Raw genomic sequence first — 16,982 nt, forward strand, 5'->3', positions numbered from 1 at the left:
CTATTTTGGGGCAATTTTGGGAGCAATTTTGTGGTGATTTCTGGATGATTTTGAGGCAATTTCGGGGCAATTTTGGAGATAATTTTGTGGCTATTTTGGGGTTTGAATTTGGCGCTATTTTGGGCTATTTTTGGTTGATTTGGGAGCATTTTGTGGTGATTTCTGGATGATTTTGAGCAATTTTGGGGCTATTCTGAGGCGATTTTGGGGGCAATTTTTTTACAATTTTTTGGCCGGTTTTGTGGCGATTTTTTGGCCAATTTTGCGGCAATTTTGGGGGCGATTTTTTTGCATCTTTTTCTGATTTTTGGGGTGATTTTGGGGTGATTTGTGGATGATTTTGAGGCAATTTTGGGGCCCTTTTGGGTGATTTTGAGACAATTTTGGGGACAATTTTGGGCCAATTTTGGGGGCAATTTGAGGGCAATTTTTGGTTGATTTTGAGGCCAATTTGGGGCAATTTTGGGGGCAACTTTGGGTCATTTTGAGGCGATTTTGGGGCTATTTTTGGACTATTTTTGGGATATTTTGTGGCGATTTTGGGGCGATTTTGGGGCTATTCTGAGGCGATTTTGGGGGCAATTTTTTTACAATTTTTTGGACGACTTTGTGGCGATTTTTTGGCCAATTTTGCGGCAATTTTGGGGGCGATTTTTTTGCATTTTTTTCTGATTTTGGGGTGATTTGTGGATGATTTTGAGGCAATTTTGGGGCCCTTTTGGGTGATTTTGAGACGATTTGGGGACAATTTTTGGCCAATTTTGGGGCAATTTGGGGCAATTTTTGGTTGATTTTGAGGCAATTTGGGGAAATTTTGGGGCGATTTTGGGGCTATTTTGGATATTTTGTGGCGATTTTGTGGCGATTTTGGGGCGATTTTTGGTTGGTTTTGTGGCAGTTTTGGGGGCGATTTTGGGGGCAATTTGGAGCCAATTTTGAGGCGATTTTTGGGTGATTTTTGGGCAATTTTGGGGCAATTTTGGGGCTACTTGGGGCCAATTTTTGGGCTATTTTGGGGCGATTTTGGGATCAATTTTGAGGCGATTTTTGGATGATTTTGAGGCAATTTTGGGCTATTTTGGAGGTAATTTTGTGGCTATTTTGGGTTATTTTTGGTTGATTTGGGGGCAATTTTGGGGGTGATTTTGGGCTATTTTGGGATGATTTTGGGGCAATTTTGGGGCCATTTTGGGGCCATTTTGGGTGATTTTGAGACGATTTTGGGGACAATTTTTAGCCAATTTTGGGGCAATTTGGGGGCAATTTTTGGTTGATTTTAAGGCCAATTTAGGGTAATTTTGAGGCGATTTTCGGGCAATTTTGAGGCGATTTTGGGGGCGATTTTTTTACAATTTTGGCCAATTTTCCGGCGATTTTGGGAGCGATTTTTTTGCATTTTTTTCTGATTTTTGGGGTGATTTTGTCCCGTTTCCCCGGGACCTGGCCGTAGTTCCAGTGCCGCTCGGCGATTTGCTCCTCGGTGCCGTAGAAGATGCGGCCGCTCTCGTTCAGGACGTACTCGCTCAGCTCGCTCGTCTTCTCCATGTACACCGAGTCCTCTGCGCCCCAAAAATCCCAATTTTCCCCTCAAAAAACCCCAAAATTCCCAAATTTCCCTGCAGGGATCAAACCCTGGCAGCTCCCCCAGTTCTCCCCAACTTTTCCCTCAAATTTTCCCAAATTTTTCCCTAAAAATCCCCCATTTTCTTGCAATTTTCCACCATTATTTTCTCCATTTTTTTCCTGTTTTTTTCCCCAATTTTCTTTCATGTTTTCTCATTTTTTCCCCCATGTTTTCCCCATTTTTCACCCAATTTTCTTCCAATTTTTTTCCAATTTTTTCCCCAATTTTCCCCTCATTTTCCCCCTCATTCCCAATTATTTTTCCCCAAAATCCCCATTTTTCCCCCATTTTTTCTCAAAATTTTCCCCAATTTTTCCCATTTTTTCTCCATTTTTCCGCAATTTTTCCTGGGTTTTTCTCCCAATTTTCTTCCAATTTTCCTCATTGTTTCCCCATTTTTTCCTGCTTTTTCCCCCCATTTTTTCTTCTTATTTTCCCCCATTTTTTGGCTTTTTTCCTCATTTTTCCCCCATATTTTCCCCGTTTTTCACCCAATTTTCTTCCAATTTTTTTCCCATTTTTCCCCCAATTTTTCCCCATTTTCCCCATTTTTTCTCAAAATTTTCCCCCAATTTCCCCCATTTTTTTCCATTTTTTCCCAATTTTTCCTGCTTTTTTCCCCAATTTTCTTCCAATTTTCCTCATTTTTTTCCCCATTTCTTCCTCTTTTTTCCTGCTTTTCCGCCCATTTTTTCTTCTTATTTTTCCCCCATTTTTTTGGCTTTTTTTCCTCATTTTTCCCCCATATTTTCTCCGTTTTTCACCCAATTTTCTTCCAATTTTTCCCCATTTTTTTCCCTCATTTCCCCCTCATTCCCAATCATTTTTCCCCCAAAATTCCCATTTTACCCCCCAATTTTTTCCCCATTTTCCCCCATTTTTTTCTCCATTTTTTCTCAATTTTTCCTACTTTTTTCCCCAATTTTCTTCCAATTTTCCTCAAATTTTCCCCTTTTTTCTTCCATTTTTCCCCCATATTTTCCTCTTTTTTCCTGGTTTTTCCCCCATTTTTTCGTCTTTTTTTCCCCAATTTCTCCCCATTTTCCCCCATTTTTTTGGCTTTTTTTCCTCATTTTTCCCCCATATTTTCCCCGTTTTTCCCCCAATTTTCCCCCAATTTTTTTCCATTTTTCCCCCAATTTTCCCGCTCATTTCCCCCCTCCTTCCCAATTATTTTTTCCCCAAAATCCCCATTTTTCTCCCCAATTTTTTCCCCATTTCCCCCCATTTTTCGGCTTTTTTTCTTCATTTTTCCCCCATGTTTTCCCCGTTTTTTCCCCCAATTTTCTTCCAATTTTTTTCCAATTTTTCCCCCAATTTTTCGGCTTTTTTTCCTCATTTTCCCCCCCATATTTTCCCCGTTTTTCACCCAATTTTCACCCAATTTCCCCGCTCATTTTCCCCCCTGATTCCCAATCATTTTTTCCCCAAAATTCCCATTTTTCCCCCCAAATTCTCACCGGGGCACCAGGGGTTGAAGAGCAGCACGACGTCGTTGTCGGCCTCGAACGGCGCCGCGAATTCCCCGGCCTCCGTCCGGGTCCTGACGCTCAACCGGTACCGACCAATGGGAGCCGTGGGCGGGGCCGTCAGCCCCACCCACAGGGCGTGGTCGCTTCCGGCCACGCCCCTCAGCGGCTCGGCCACGCCCTCGTCCAGCTCCGCCCTCCAGCCCGTGGGGGAGGAGTCGCCGAGCGGCACCAGGACGTGCGTGCCCTTGGACACCTGCGGGTTGGGGCCTGCCGGGGAAATTTGCATACATTTGCATATTTTAACATCAATCCGTGAATTGCCCACAAAATCAACAAATTTCCTACAAAATTTCCTGAAGTTTCCCACAAAAATTCCCAAAATTTTACCTCAAAATCCAAAAATTTTCCATCAAATTTCCATAAAATTCCCCAAAATTTCACCTCAAAACTCACAAATTTTTTCTCTAAAAGTTCCCAAATTTTTCCCCCAAAATTCCCAAATTTTTCCCCCAAAAATCCCAAATTTTTCCCAAAAAAATTCCCAAATTTTGCCCAGAAAAAATCCCAAATTTTCCCCAAATTTCCCCACCAAATTTCCCATAAAAATTCCCAAAATTTCAACTCAGAATTCCCAACAAGAATTCCCACAATTTTACACCAAAATTCCCCCCAAAAATTCAAATATTTCCACCAAAATTCCCAATTTTCCATCAAATTTCCAGAATTTCACCCCAAATTTCCCAGCGGCACCAGGACATGCGTGCCCTTGGACACCTGCGGGTTGGGGCCTATGGGGAAATTTGCATAAATTTGCATATTTTAACATCAATCCGAAAATTGCAAACAAAATTTTCTGAACTTCCCACAAAAATTCCCGAAAATTCCCATTAAATTCCCAATTTTTACCTCAAAATCCAGAAATTTCCCATCAAATTTCCATAAAATTTCCATTAAATTTCACTTCAAAATTCACAAATTGTTCCCCCAAAATTCCCAAATTGTTCCCAGAAAAAATCCAAAATTTTTCCCAGAAAAATTCCTAAATTTTCCCCAAATTTCCCCACCAAATTTCCCACAAAAATTCCCAAAATTTCACCCCAAAATTTCCCACCAAATTTCCATAAAATTTCCCAAAATTTCACCTCGAAATTCCCCAATTTTTCCCCCAAAATTCCCAAATTTTTCCCAGAAAAACTCCCAAATTTTTCCCAGAAAAATTCCCAAATTTTCCCCATATTTCCCCACCAAATTTCCCACAAAAATTCCCAAAATTTCACCCCAAAATTTCCCACCAAATTTCCATAAAATTTCCCAAAATTTCACCTCGAAATTCCCAAATTTTTCCCCCAAAAATCCCAAATTTTTCCCAGAAAAAATTCCCAAATTTTTCCCAGAAAAATTCCTAAATTTTCCCCCAAATTTCCCCACCAAATTTCCCACAAAAATTCCCAAAATTTCACCCCAAAATTTCCCACCAAATTTCCATAAAATTTCCCAAAATTTCACCTCAAAATTCCCAAATTTTTCCCATAAAAATTCCCAAAATTTCAACTCAGAATTCCCCACAAGGATTCCCACAAAATCTCCCAATTTTACTCCAAAATTCCCCCCAAAAATTCAAATATTTCTTCCAAATTTCCCAATTTTCCATCAAATGCCCAAATTTTCCCATAAAAATTCCCAAATTTTAACCTCAAAATCCACAAATTTTACCCACAAAAATCCCCAAATTTTACCTCCGAATTCCCCAAATTTTCACCAAAAATTCCAAAATTTCCCCCAAAATTTCCCTGCGATTTTCCAATTAAAATCCCCGAAATTTTGCCTCAAAATCCCCCAAATTTCCCCCTCAAAAATCCAAAATTTTCCCACAAAATTTTCCCAATTTCCCATCGCAAATCCCAAAACTTTCTCATAAAAATTCCCAAATTTTTTTACCTCAAAATCCAGAAATTTCTCACCAAATTTCCACCTCTAAATTCAAAAATTTGTCCCCCAAAATTTTCTTCTGAATTCTCCCAAAATTCCCATTTTTCTCCCCAAATCCCCAATTTTCCCAAAATTTCCCCCAAAATTTTGACCCCGAAATCCCAAATTTTCATCCCAAAATTTTTTAAATTTCCCCCCAAAATCCCCGAAATTTTCCCTCAAGATTCCTCAAATTTTCCCCAAATTCCCCCAAAATTTCTCCCCCAAAATTCCTCAAATTTTCCCCAAATTCTCCCAATTTTTGAACCCAAATTCCCAAATTTTCTCCCCAAAATCCCCAAATTTTTGACACCAAAATCCTCCAATTCTCCCCTAAAAAAATCCCTGACAATTCCCAGAATTTTCTTCCAAATTCTCCCAAAATTTTCCCAAATTTCCCCTCAAAACTTCCCCTAAATTTGCCCCAAATTTTTGACCCCAAATCCTCAAAATTTTCCCCCAAAATTCCTCAAATTTTCATCAAAATTCCCCCAATTTCCCCACCAAAATTCCTCAAATTTTCCCACCAAAATTCCTCAAATTTTCCCACCAAAATTCCCAAATTTTACCCCCAAATTCCCCAAATTTTCCCCAAATTTTCTTCCAAATTTTCCCAAAACTCCCACAAATTTATGACCCCAAAATCCCAAATTTTCTGCCCCGGAAGTTTTCAAATTCTCCCTCCAAAATCCCTCAAATTTTCCCCCAAGTTCCCCTAAAATTTCACCCAAATTTTTGACCCCAAATCCTCGAATTTACCCCCCAAAAAACTCCAAAAATTTTCCCCAAATTTTCCTCCAATTTCTCCAAAATTCTCCCAAATTTTCCCCAAATTCCCAAATTTTCCCCCCCAAAAACCCCCAAACTTTTCCCCAAAAATTCCCAAAATTTTCCCCCCAAATCCTCAAAATTCCCCCCCCTAAAATCCCAAAAAATTCACAAAATTTCCCCAAAATTCTCCCCAAAATCCCCAATTTTTCCCCCTAAAAATCCCCAAATTTTCCCAAATTCTCCCCAAATTTTCCCCTAAATTTCCAAATTTTTTTTAAAAAATCACGAATTTTCCGGAACCTTCCCTCATTTGCATACCCAGGGTGAGCTCCAGGCATAGCCCCTCCCCCTCCCGCAGGGGGCGGGGCAAGGCCACGCCCACATGGAAGCGCTGCCCCCTCCTGACCACCAGGGGGCGCCAGGCGAACTCCTGGGTGTGGTGAGCCACGCGATTGGCCGACGAGCCGGGGCGGAGCCACACCGGAGCCAATAGGCCTGCAGGAAAGCGAAAAGGGGCGGGGCTAAGCCAGGGCCGCCATTTTGTGAGGGGGGAAATGGTGAGGGAAGGAGACGGCGGCCATTTTGTGAGGGAAAATGGCGGATTTGGGGTTTTCAGGGGGGAATTTGGGGGTTTATTTTAAGGGATTTTTTGGAGGTTTTTTGGGGTAATTTCGAGGAATTTTGGGGCTTTTTGGGGGGATTTTTTGGGGGAATTTTTTTGGAATTTCAGAAGAAATTTTTAGGATTTTATGCGGAGATTTTGGGGGATTTTTAATAGGCCTGAGGGGAAGCAAAAAGGGGCGTGGCTTAACCACGGCCGCCATTTTGTGAGAGGGGAAATGGTGAGGGGAGGAGACGGCGGCCATTTTGTGAGGGAAAATGGCGGATTTGGGGTTTTCAGTGGGGAATTTGTTTTTATTTTTAAAGGATTTTTTGGAGGTTTTTTGGGGTAACTTCGAGGAATTTTGGGGCTTTTTGGGAAGGATTTTTTTGGGGAATTTTTTGGGAATTTCAGAACAAATTTTTAGGATTTTATGGGGAGATTTTGGGGAATTGTTAATAGGCCTGAGGGGAAGCAAAAAGAGGCGTGGCTTAGCCACGGCCGCCATTTTGTGAGGGGGGAAACGGTGAGGGGAGGAGACGGCGGCCATTTTGTGAGGGAAAATGGCGGATTTGGGGTTTTCAAGGGGGAATTTGGGGGTTTTTTTTAAGGGATTTTTTCGAGGTTTTTTGGGGTAATTTCAAGGAATTTTGGGGCTTTTTGGGGGGATTTTTTTGGGGAATGTTTTGGGAATTTCAGAAGACATTTTTAGGATTTTATGCGGAGATTTTGGGGGATTTTTAATAGGCCTGAGGGGAAGCAAAAAGGGGCGTGGCTTAGCCACGGCCGCCATTTTGTGAGAGGGGAAATGGTGAGGGAAGGAGACGGCGGCCATTTTGTGAGGGAAAATGGCGGATTTGGGGTTTTCAAGGGGGAATTTGGGGGTTTTTTTTAAGGGATTTTTTCGAGGTTTTTTGGGGTAATTTCAAGGAATTTTGGGGCTTTTTGGGGGGATTTTTTTGGGGAATGTTTTGGGAATTTCAGAAGACATTTTTAGGATTTTATGCGGAGATTTTGGGGGATTTTTAATAGGCCTGAGGGGAAGCAAAAAGGGGCGTGGCTTAGCCACGGCCGCCATTTTGTGAGAGGGGAAATGGTGAGGGAAGGAGACGGCGGCCATTTTGTGAGGGAAAATGGCGGATTTGGGGTTTTCAGTGGGGAATTTGTTTTTATTTTTAAAGGATTTTTTGGAAGCTTTTTGGGGTAACTTCAAGGAATTTTGGGGCTTTTTGGGGGGATTTTTTTTGGGAATTTTTTGGAATTTCAGAAGAAATTTTTAGGATTTTTTGGGGGCATTTTTAGGGATTTTCAATAGGCCTGCAGGAAAGCAAAAAGGGGCGTGGCTTAGCCACGGCCGCCATTTTGTGAGAGGGGAAACGGTGAGGGAAGGAGACGGCGGCCATTTTGTGAGGGAAAATGGCGGATTTGGGGTTTTCAGGGGGGAATTTGGGGCTTTTTTTAAGGGATTTTGGGGGGAATTTTGAGGAATTTTGGGGCTTTTTGGGAAGGATTTTTGGGGGATTTTTGGGAAATTTTTTGGAATTTCAGAATTTTTAGGGGAATTTTAGGTGCAATTTTAAAGGATTTTGATTTTGAAATTCTGTGGATTTTATGGGATGTGTTGGGAGGATTTTTTTAGAGATTTTTGGGGGGAATTCTTTGAGGATTTCATTTTGAACATCTGAGGATTTAATGGGATTTTTGGTGATTTCTGGGGCAATTTTTGGGGATTGTTACGATTTTCAGGGGGAATTTTTGGGTTTTTTTGGGGATTTTTTTTTTTACTTTCAGAGGAATTTTTGGCAATTTTTAGGGGAATTTTAGGGGGAATATTAAAGGACTTTGATTTTGAAATTCTGTGGATTTTTGGGGGGGGATTTTTGGGGGGGAGAATTTTTTTTTCGGACTTTTGATTTTTGGGGGGAATTTCTCGGGGATTTTTAATAGGCCTGAGGGGAAGCAAAAAGGGGCGTGGCTTAGCCACGGCCGCCATTTTGTGAGGGGGGAAACGGTGAGGGGAGGAGACGGCGGCCATTTTGTGAGGGAAAATGGCGGGTTTGGGGTTTTCAAGGGGAAATCTGTTTGGTTTTTTTTTTTTTTTTAAGGGATTTTGCGGAGGTTTTTCGCGGGAATTTCGAGGAGTTTTGGGGCTTTTTGGGAGGGATTTTTTTTTGGAATTTCAGAGAAACCTCAGGGATACTTCCGGGGATTTTTAACCCCTACCTGGCCGTATGGGCTGCGCCGCCCTCCTGCCGGGCACCTCGCCCGGGATGGGCTCCCACTCGCGCTCGCGCTCGCGGCCCCCGCAGCGGCCGCAGCAGCCGCAGCAGCCGCCCTTGGCCGCCAGGCGGCGCCACAGCCCGCGGCGCGCGGGGGGCGGGGCCTGCGGCGGGGAGCGCACGGAGGCGAAACGGCCCGGGTCCAACCGCGGGTCCGGCATGGCCTGCAACAGACCGGCGAGAACCGGTATGGACCAGTATAAACCAGTATAAACCAGTAAAAACCAGTAAAAACCAGTATAAACCAGTATAAACCAGTATAAACCAGTATAAACCAGTATAAACCAGTAAAAACCAGTAAAAAACAGTAAAAAGCAGTATAAGGTTAGTAGTAGAGACCAGTATAAACCAGTATAAACCAGTATGGACCAGTATAAACCAGTATGAACCAGTATAAACCAGTATAAACCAGTAAAGGTTAGGCGGTAGAGACCAGTATAAACCAGTATGGACCAGTATGGCCCAGTGTAGGTGGTAAAAACCAGAAAAAATAAAACAAAAGGAAAACAGGAAAAAAAGAGTAAAAACCAGTATAAACCAGTATAAACCAGTATAAACCAGTAAAAACCAGTATAAACCAGTAAAAACCAGTATAAACCAGTAAAAACCAGTAAAAACCAGTAAAAAACAGTAAAAAGCAGTATAAGGTTAGTAGTAGAGACCAGTATAAACCAGTATAAACCAGTATGGACCAGTATAAACCAGTATGAACCAGTATAAACCAGTATAAACCAGTAAAGGTTAGGCGGTAGAGACCAGTATAAACCAGTATGGACCAGTATGGCCCAGTGTAGGTGGTAAAAACCAGAAAAAATAAAACAAAAGGAAAACAGGAAAAAAAGAGTAAAAACCAGTATAAACCAGTATAAACCAGTATAAACTAGTAAAGGTGAATGGTAGAGACCAGTGTAAACCAGTATGGACCAGTACAAACCAGTATGGACCAGTATGGACCAGTAGAAATGGTTACAAACCAGTGCAAACCGGTATGGACCGGTATGGGTGCGAAAAACCAGGAAAGAGCAGGGAAAAAAGGGTAAAAACCAGTATAAACCAGTATGGACCAGTAAAAACCAGTATAAACCAGTATAAACCAGTATGGACGAGTAAAAGGTGAATGGTAGAGACCAGTATAAACCAGTAGGAACCAGGATAGATGGTAAAAACCAGTAAAAAATGGGTAAAAACCAGTATAAACCAGTATGGACCAGTAAAAACCAGTATAAACCAGTAAAAACCAGTATAAACCAGTAAAGGTTAGGTGGTAGAGACCAGTATAAAGCAGTATGGACCAGTATAAATGGTTAACAAGCAGTATAAACCAGTATAGACCAGTATAGACCAGTATAAACCAGTATAGACCAGTATAAACCACCATAAACCAGTATGGACCAGCATGGACTGGTATAAACCAGTACAAACCAGTATGGACCAGTATAAACCAGTATAAACCAGTATAGACCGGTATGAACTGGTATGGGTGGGAAAAACCGGGAAAAAATAGGTAAAAACCAGTATAAACCAGTATAAACCAGTATAAACCAGTATGGACCAGTATAAACCAGTGTAAGGTTAGGTGGTAGAGACCAGTAAAGACCAGTATAAACCAGTATAAACCAGTAGGAACCAGGATAGATGGTAAAAACCAGTAAAAACCGATAAAAAATGGTAAAAACCAGTATAAACCAGTATGGACCAGTATGGACCAGTATAAACCAGGACAGATGGTAAAAATTGGTAAAAAATGATAAAAACCAGTATAAACCAGTATGGACCAGTATAAACCAGTATAAGGTCAAGTGACCATTATAGACCATTATAGACCAGTATAAACCAGTACAAACCAGTATGGACCAGTACAACCCTCCCAGTCCATCCCAGTATGAACCAGTGACTCCCAGTATAAACCAGTAACGGCTCCCAGTGCTCCCAGTATGGACCAGTAAAACCCATCCCAGTGCTCCCAGTATGGCCCAGTCCATCCCAGTATAAACCAGTAACGGCTCCCAGTGCTCCCAGTATGGACCAGTAACGGCTCCCAGTATAAACCAGTAACCCCCAGTCCATCCCAGTATGAACCAGTAACGGCTCCCAGTGCTCCCAGTATGGCCCAGTCCATCCCAGTATAAACCAGTAACGGCTCCCAGTGCTCCCAGTATGGACCAGTAACGGCTCCCAGTATAAACCAGTAACCCCCAGTCCTTCCCAGTACAAACCAGTAACCGCTCCCAGTGCTCCCAGTATGGCCCAGTCCATCCCAGTATAAACCAGTAACGGCTCCCAGTGCTCCCAGTATGAACCAGTAACGGCTCCCAGTATAAACCAGTAACCCCCAGTCCATCCCAGTATGAACCAGTAAAACCCATCCCAGTGCTCCCAGTATGGCCCAGTCCATCCCAGTATAAACCAGTAACGGCTCCCAGTGCTCCCAGTATGGACCAGTAACGGCTCCCAGTATAAACCAGTAACCCCCAGTCCATCCCAGTATGAACCAGTAACGGCTCCCAGTGCTCCCAGTATGGCCCAGTGCCTCCCAGTATAAACCAGTAACCCCCAGTCCTTCCCAGTATGAACCAGTACCAGCTCGTAGTGCTCCCAGTATGGACCAGTAACCCCCAGTATGAACCAGTAACTCCCAGTAACGGCTCCCAGTGTTCCCAGTATGGCCCAGTCCTTCCCAGTACAAACCAGTAACAGCTCCCAGTGCTCCCAGTATAGACCAGTAACTGGTCCCAGTATAAACCAGTAACCCCCAGTCCTTCCCAGTATGAACCACTAACGGCTCCCAGTTCTCCCAGTATAGACCAGCAACCGCTCCCAGTATAAACCAGTAACCCCCAGTCCAACCCAGTACAAACCAGTAACCGCTCCCAGTGCCTCCCAGTATGGACCAGTAACTCCCAGTCCATCCCAGTATGAACCAGTGACTGCTCCCAGTGCTCCCAGTATGGACCAGTATGAACCAGTCCATCCCAGTATGAACCAGTGACCCCCTTCAGGCTCCCAGTATGGACCAGTAACGGCTCCCAGTGCTCCCAGTCCCTCCCAGTTTATCCCAGTACAAACCAGTGACCGCTCCCAGTGCTCCCAGTATGAACCAGTAACCCCCAGTCCATCCCAGTACAAACCAGTATGCGCTCCCAGTGCTCCCAGTATGAACCAGTGACCCCTCCCAGTATAGACCAGTGCTCCCAGTACATCCCAGTCCATCCCAGTAACCCCTGATGGGATCCCAGTATGGCCCAGCCCTTCCCAGTATGGACCAGTAACGGCTCCCAGTGCTCCCAGTATGGACCAGTAACCCCCAGTATGTCCCAGTACAAACCAGTATGCGCTCCCAGTGCTCCCAGTATGAACCAGTAAAACCCCAGTATGAACCAGTAACTCCCAGTAACGGCTCCCAGTGTTCCCAGTATGGCCCAGTCCTTCCCAGTACAAACCAGTAACAGCTCCCAGTGCTCCCAGTATAGACCAGTTCCATCCCAGTACAAACCAGTAACAGCTCCCAGTGCTCCCAGTATGGACCAGTTCCATCCCAGTACAAACCAGTAACCGCTCCCAGTATGAACCAGTGACCCCTCCCAGTATAGACCAGTGCTCCCAGTACATCCCAGTCCATCCCAGTACATCCCAGTACATCCCAGTCCATCCCAGTAACCCCTGATGGGATCCCAGTATGGCCCAGCCCTTCCCAGTATGGACCAGTAACGGCTCCCAGTGCTCCCAGTATGAACCAGTAACCCCCAGTATGTCCCAGTACAAACCAGTATGCGCTCCCAGTGCTCCCAGTATGAACCAGTAAAACCCCAGTATGAACCAGTAACTCCCAGTAACGGCTCCCAGTGTTCCCAGTATGGCCCAGTCCTTCCCAGTACAAACCAGTAACAGCTCCCAGTGCTCCCAGTATAGACCAGTTCCATCCCAGTACAAACCAGTAACAGCTCCCAGTGCTCCCAGTATGGACCAGTTCCATCCCAGTACAAACCAGTAACCGCTCCCAGTATGAACCAGTGACCCCTCCCAGTATAGACCAGTGCTCCCAGTACATCCCAGTCCATCCCAGTACATCCCAGTACATCCCAGTCCATCCCAGTAACCCCTGATGGGATCCCAGTATGGCCCAGCCCTTCCCAGTATGGACCAGTAACGGCTCCCAGTGCTCCCAGTATGAACCAGTAACCCCCAGTATGTCCCAGTACAAACCAGTATGCGCTCCCAGTGCTCCCAGTATGAACCAGTAAAACCCCAGTATGAACCAGTAACTCCCAGTAACGGCTCCCAGTGTTCCCAGTATGGCCCAGTCCCTCCCAGTACAAACCAGTAACAGCTCCCAGTGCTCCCAGTATAGACCAGTTCCATCCCAGTACAAACCAGTAACAGCTCCCAGTACGGACCAGTCCCTCCCAGTACAAACCAGTATCCGCTCCCAGTGCTCCCAGTATGGACCAGTAACCCTCCAGTCCCTTCCAGTCCATCCCAGTAACGGCTCCCAGTGCTCCCAGTACGGACCAGTCCCTCCCAGTACAAACCAGTAACAGCTCCCAGTGCTCCCAGTATGAACCAGTAACGGCTCCCAGTGCTCCCAGTATGAACCAGTAACCCTCCAGTCCCTCCCAGTACAAACCAGTAACAGCTCCCAGTGCTCCCAGTTCAACCTGGAAGCCGCTCCCAGTCCCTCCCAGTCCATCCCAGTCCCTCCCAGTCCCTCCCAGTCCCTCCCAGTCCCTCCCAGTCCCCCCGGGCCGGGCCTGTCCCAGCAGCTCCTCCACAGCCAGACCAGTTCTCCCAGTTTGCCCAGTGACCCCTCCCAGTTCGCCCAGTGACGCCTCCCAGTGCTCCCAGTTTGGCCAGTGACGCCTCCCAGTAACTCCCAGTAACTCCCAGTAACTCCCAGTAACTCCCAGTTCCCGTTTCCGGCAGCCCCGGTGACCCCTCCCAGTGCTCCCAGTATGAACCAGTAACCCCTCCCAGTGCTCCCAGTAACCGCTCCCAGTGCTCCCAGTTTGCCCAGTTTGCCCTCCCAGTTTGCCCAGTAACCCCTTCCCAGTGCTCCCAGTACCTCCCAGTGCTCCCAGTATGAACCAGTAACCCCCAGTGCCTCCCAGTAACGGCTCCCAGTGCTCCCAGTATGAACCAGTAACCGCTCCCAGTGCTCCCAGTATGAACCAGTAACCCCGAGGTCCTCCCAGTAACGGCTCCCAGTGCTCCCAGTTTAACCAGTAACCCTTTCCCAGTGCTCCCAGTGCTCCCAGTTTAACCAGTAACCCTTTCCCAGTGCTCCCAGTACCTCCAAGTGCTCCCAGTATGAACCAGTAACCCTTTCCCAGTGCTCCCAGTAACCCTTTCCCAGTGCTCCCAGTAACCCTTTCCCAGTGCTCCCAGTATGAACCAGTAACCCCTTCCCAGTGCTCCCAGTGCTCCCAGTTTGCCCAGTAACCCTTTCCCAGTGCTCCCAGTTTGCCCAGTAACCCCTTCCCAGTGCTCCCAGTAACCCCCAGTGCTCCCAGTTTGCCCAGTAACCCCTTCCCAGTGCTCCCAGTTTGCCCAGTAACCCCTTCCCAGTGCTCCCAGTAACCCCCAGTGCTCCCAGTTTGCCCAGTAACCCTTTCCCAGTGCTCCCAGTTTGCCCAGTAACCCTTTCCCAGTGCTCCCAGTTTGCCCAGTAACCCCTTCCCAGTGCTCCCAGTAACCCCCAGTGCTCCCAGTATGAGCCAGTAACCCCTTCCCAGTGCTCCCAGTTTGCCCAGTAACCCTCTCCCAGTGCTCCCAGTTTGCCCAGTAACCCCTTCCCAGTTTGCCCAGTTCGCCCTCCCAGTGCTCCCAGTACCTCCTCGGGGGCTCCCAGTAGCTCCCAGTAACTCCCAGTGCCGGCGGAGCGGGGAAAGGGGCGTGGCCAGCAGAGGAAGGGGCGTGGCCAGGTGAAGCCACGCCCTCCCCGCGGCCACACCTGGGGTCACTATTTGGCAGGCGGGGCGCTACGGGGCGCGGTAATGGATCACTATGTGGCACCACGCCGGAACCTCTCCCAGTACAAACCAGTATAGACCAGTAAGCGCGGAACGACCCGGAACGGTTCCCGGTGGGGCCCAGAGTGTCCCGAGCGCCGTCCCAGTATAAACCAGTATAAACCAGTATAAACCAGTACTGCCGAAATCATTCCCGGAGCTTCCTGAGCAGCCTCCCAGTATAAACCAGTATAAACCAGTGACCACAAAGGTCGTTCCCGGCGGGCTCCAGAGCCTCCCGAACGCCCTCCCAGTATAAACCAGTATAAACCAGTAGAGCCCACTTTGTGGCGGGGAGAGTCGCTGTGGGCTGAAGCAATGGCTCACTATGTGGCAGGTGGGTCTCTATGGTTAAATCAATAGCTCACTATGTGGCAGGGGGGTCTCTATGGGTAATTTAATGGCTCACTATGTGGCAGGGGGGTCCCTATGGTTAAATCAATGGCTCACTATGTGGCAGGGGGGTCCCTATGGGTAATTTCATGACTCACTATGTGGCAGGTGGGTCCCTCAAGGGTAAATCAATGGCTCACTATGTGGCAGGAGGGTCCCTATGGGTGGTTCAATGGCTCCCTATGTGGCAGGGGGAGTTTTGGTTCACTATGTGGCAGGGGGGTCCCTATGGGTGGTTCAATGGCTCACTATGTGGCAGGGGGGTCTCTATGGGTGGTTCAATGGCTCCCTATGTGGCAGGGGGGTCTCTATGGGTGGTTCAATGGCTCACTATGTGGCAGGGGGGTCCCTATGGGTGGTTCAATGGCTCACTATGTGGCAGGGGGTCCCTATGGGTGGTTCAATGGCTCACTATGTGGCAGGGGGGTCTCTATGGGTGGTTCAATGGCTCCCTATGTGGCAGGGGGGTCCCTATGGGTGGTTCAATGGCTCATTATGTGGCAGGGGGGTCCCTATGGGTGGTTCAATGGCTCACTATGTGGCAGGGGGTCCCTATGGGTGGTTCAATGGCTCACTATGTGGCAGGGGGTCCCTATGGGTGGTTCAATGGCTCACTATGTGGCAGGGGGGTCCCTATGGGTGGTTCAATGGCTCACTATGTGGCAGGGGGGTCCCTATGGGTGGTTCAATGGCTCACTATGTGGCAGGGGTCATTATGTGTAAATCAATGGCTCACTATGTGGCAGGGGGGTCCCTATGGGTGGTTCAATGGCTCACTATGTGGCAGGGGTCATTATGTGTACATCAATGGCTCACTATGTGGCAGGGGGGTCGCTATGGGTGGTTTAATGGCTCACTATGTGGCAGGGGGGTCCCTATGGGTAAATCAATGGCTCACTATGTGGCAGGTGGGTCCCTATGGGTGGTTCAATGGCCAATGGCTCACTATGTGGCAGGGGTCATTATGTGTAAATTAATGGCTCACTATGTGGCAGGGGGGTCCCTATGGGTGGTTCAATGGCTCACTATGTGGCAGGGGGTCCCTATGGGTGGTTCAATGGCTCACTATGTGGCAGGGGGGTCTCTATGGGTGGTTCAATGGCTCACTATGTGGCAGGGGGGTCCTTACAGGTAAATTAATGGCTCACTATGTGGCAGCGGGGTCCCTATGGGTGGTTCAATGGCTCACTATGTGGCAGGGGGGTCCTTACAGGTAAATTAATGGCTCACTATGTGGCAGCGCGGGTCCCTATGGGTAAATCAATGGCTCACTATGTGGCAGGAGGGTCCCTATGGGTGGTTCAATGGCTCCCTATGTGGCAGGGGGGTCCCTATGGGTAAATCAATGGCTCATTATGTGGCAGGGGGGTCCCTATGGGAGGTTCAATGGCTCCCTATGTGGCAGGGGGGTCCCTATGGGTAAATCAATGGCTCATTATGTGGCAGGGGGGTCCCTATGGGAGGTTCAATGGCTCATTATGTGGCAGGGGGGTCCCTATGGGTGGTTCAACGGCTCATTATGTGGCAGGGGTCATTATGTGTAAATCAATGGCTCACTATGTGCCAGGGGGGTCCCTATGGGTGGTTCAATGGCTCACTATGTGGCAGGAGGGTCCCTATGGGTGGTTCAATGGCTCCCTATGTGGCAGGGGGGTCTCTATGGGTACTTCAATGGCTCATTATGTGGCAGGCGGGTCCCTATGGGTGGTTCAATGGCTCACTATGTGGCAGGGGTCATTATGTGTAAATCAATGGCTCACTATGTGGCAGAGGGGTCCCTAGGGGTAAATTAATGGCTCACTATGTGGCGGGGGGGGAGGGGAGGGTGCGGCTCACTTTGTGGCAGGGCTTCTCGATAGGATGACTCAA

At 47.0% G+C, this 16,982-nt stretch overlaps 1 protein-coding gene across 1 annotated transcript in view; it reads right to left on the reverse strand.

Moving 5' to 3' along the window:
• Positions 1-14,575, reverse strand: part of TGM1 (transglutaminase 1) — a 42,057-nt gene extending 27,482 nt beyond the window's left edge. Inside the window, exons 1-5 of the mRNA XM_059491423.1 lie at positions 14,543-14,575; positions 8,660-8,879; positions 6,154-6,330; positions 3,085-3,363; positions 1,441-1,559 (exon numbers count right to left, since the gene is read on the reverse strand). Coding sequence (XP_059347406.1) covers positions 1,441-1,559; positions 3,085-3,363; positions 6,154-6,330; positions 8,660-8,876 — 792 coding nt within the window. The 5' untranslated portion in view covers positions 8,877-8,879; positions 14,543-14,575. The remainder of the gene's footprint in view (positions 1-1,440; positions 1,560-3,084; positions 3,364-6,153; positions 6,331-8,659; positions 8,880-14,542) is intronic.
• Positions 14,576-16,982: the final 2,407 nt, after the last annotated feature.

Source organism: Ammospiza nelsoni, chromosome 34 (genome assembly GCF_027579445.1).
Source record: "Ammospiza nelsoni isolate bAmmNel1 chromosome 34, bAmmNel1.pri, whole genome shotgun sequence".
NCBI lineage: Eukaryota > Metazoa > Chordata > Aves > Passeriformes > Passerellidae > Ammospiza > Ammospiza nelsoni.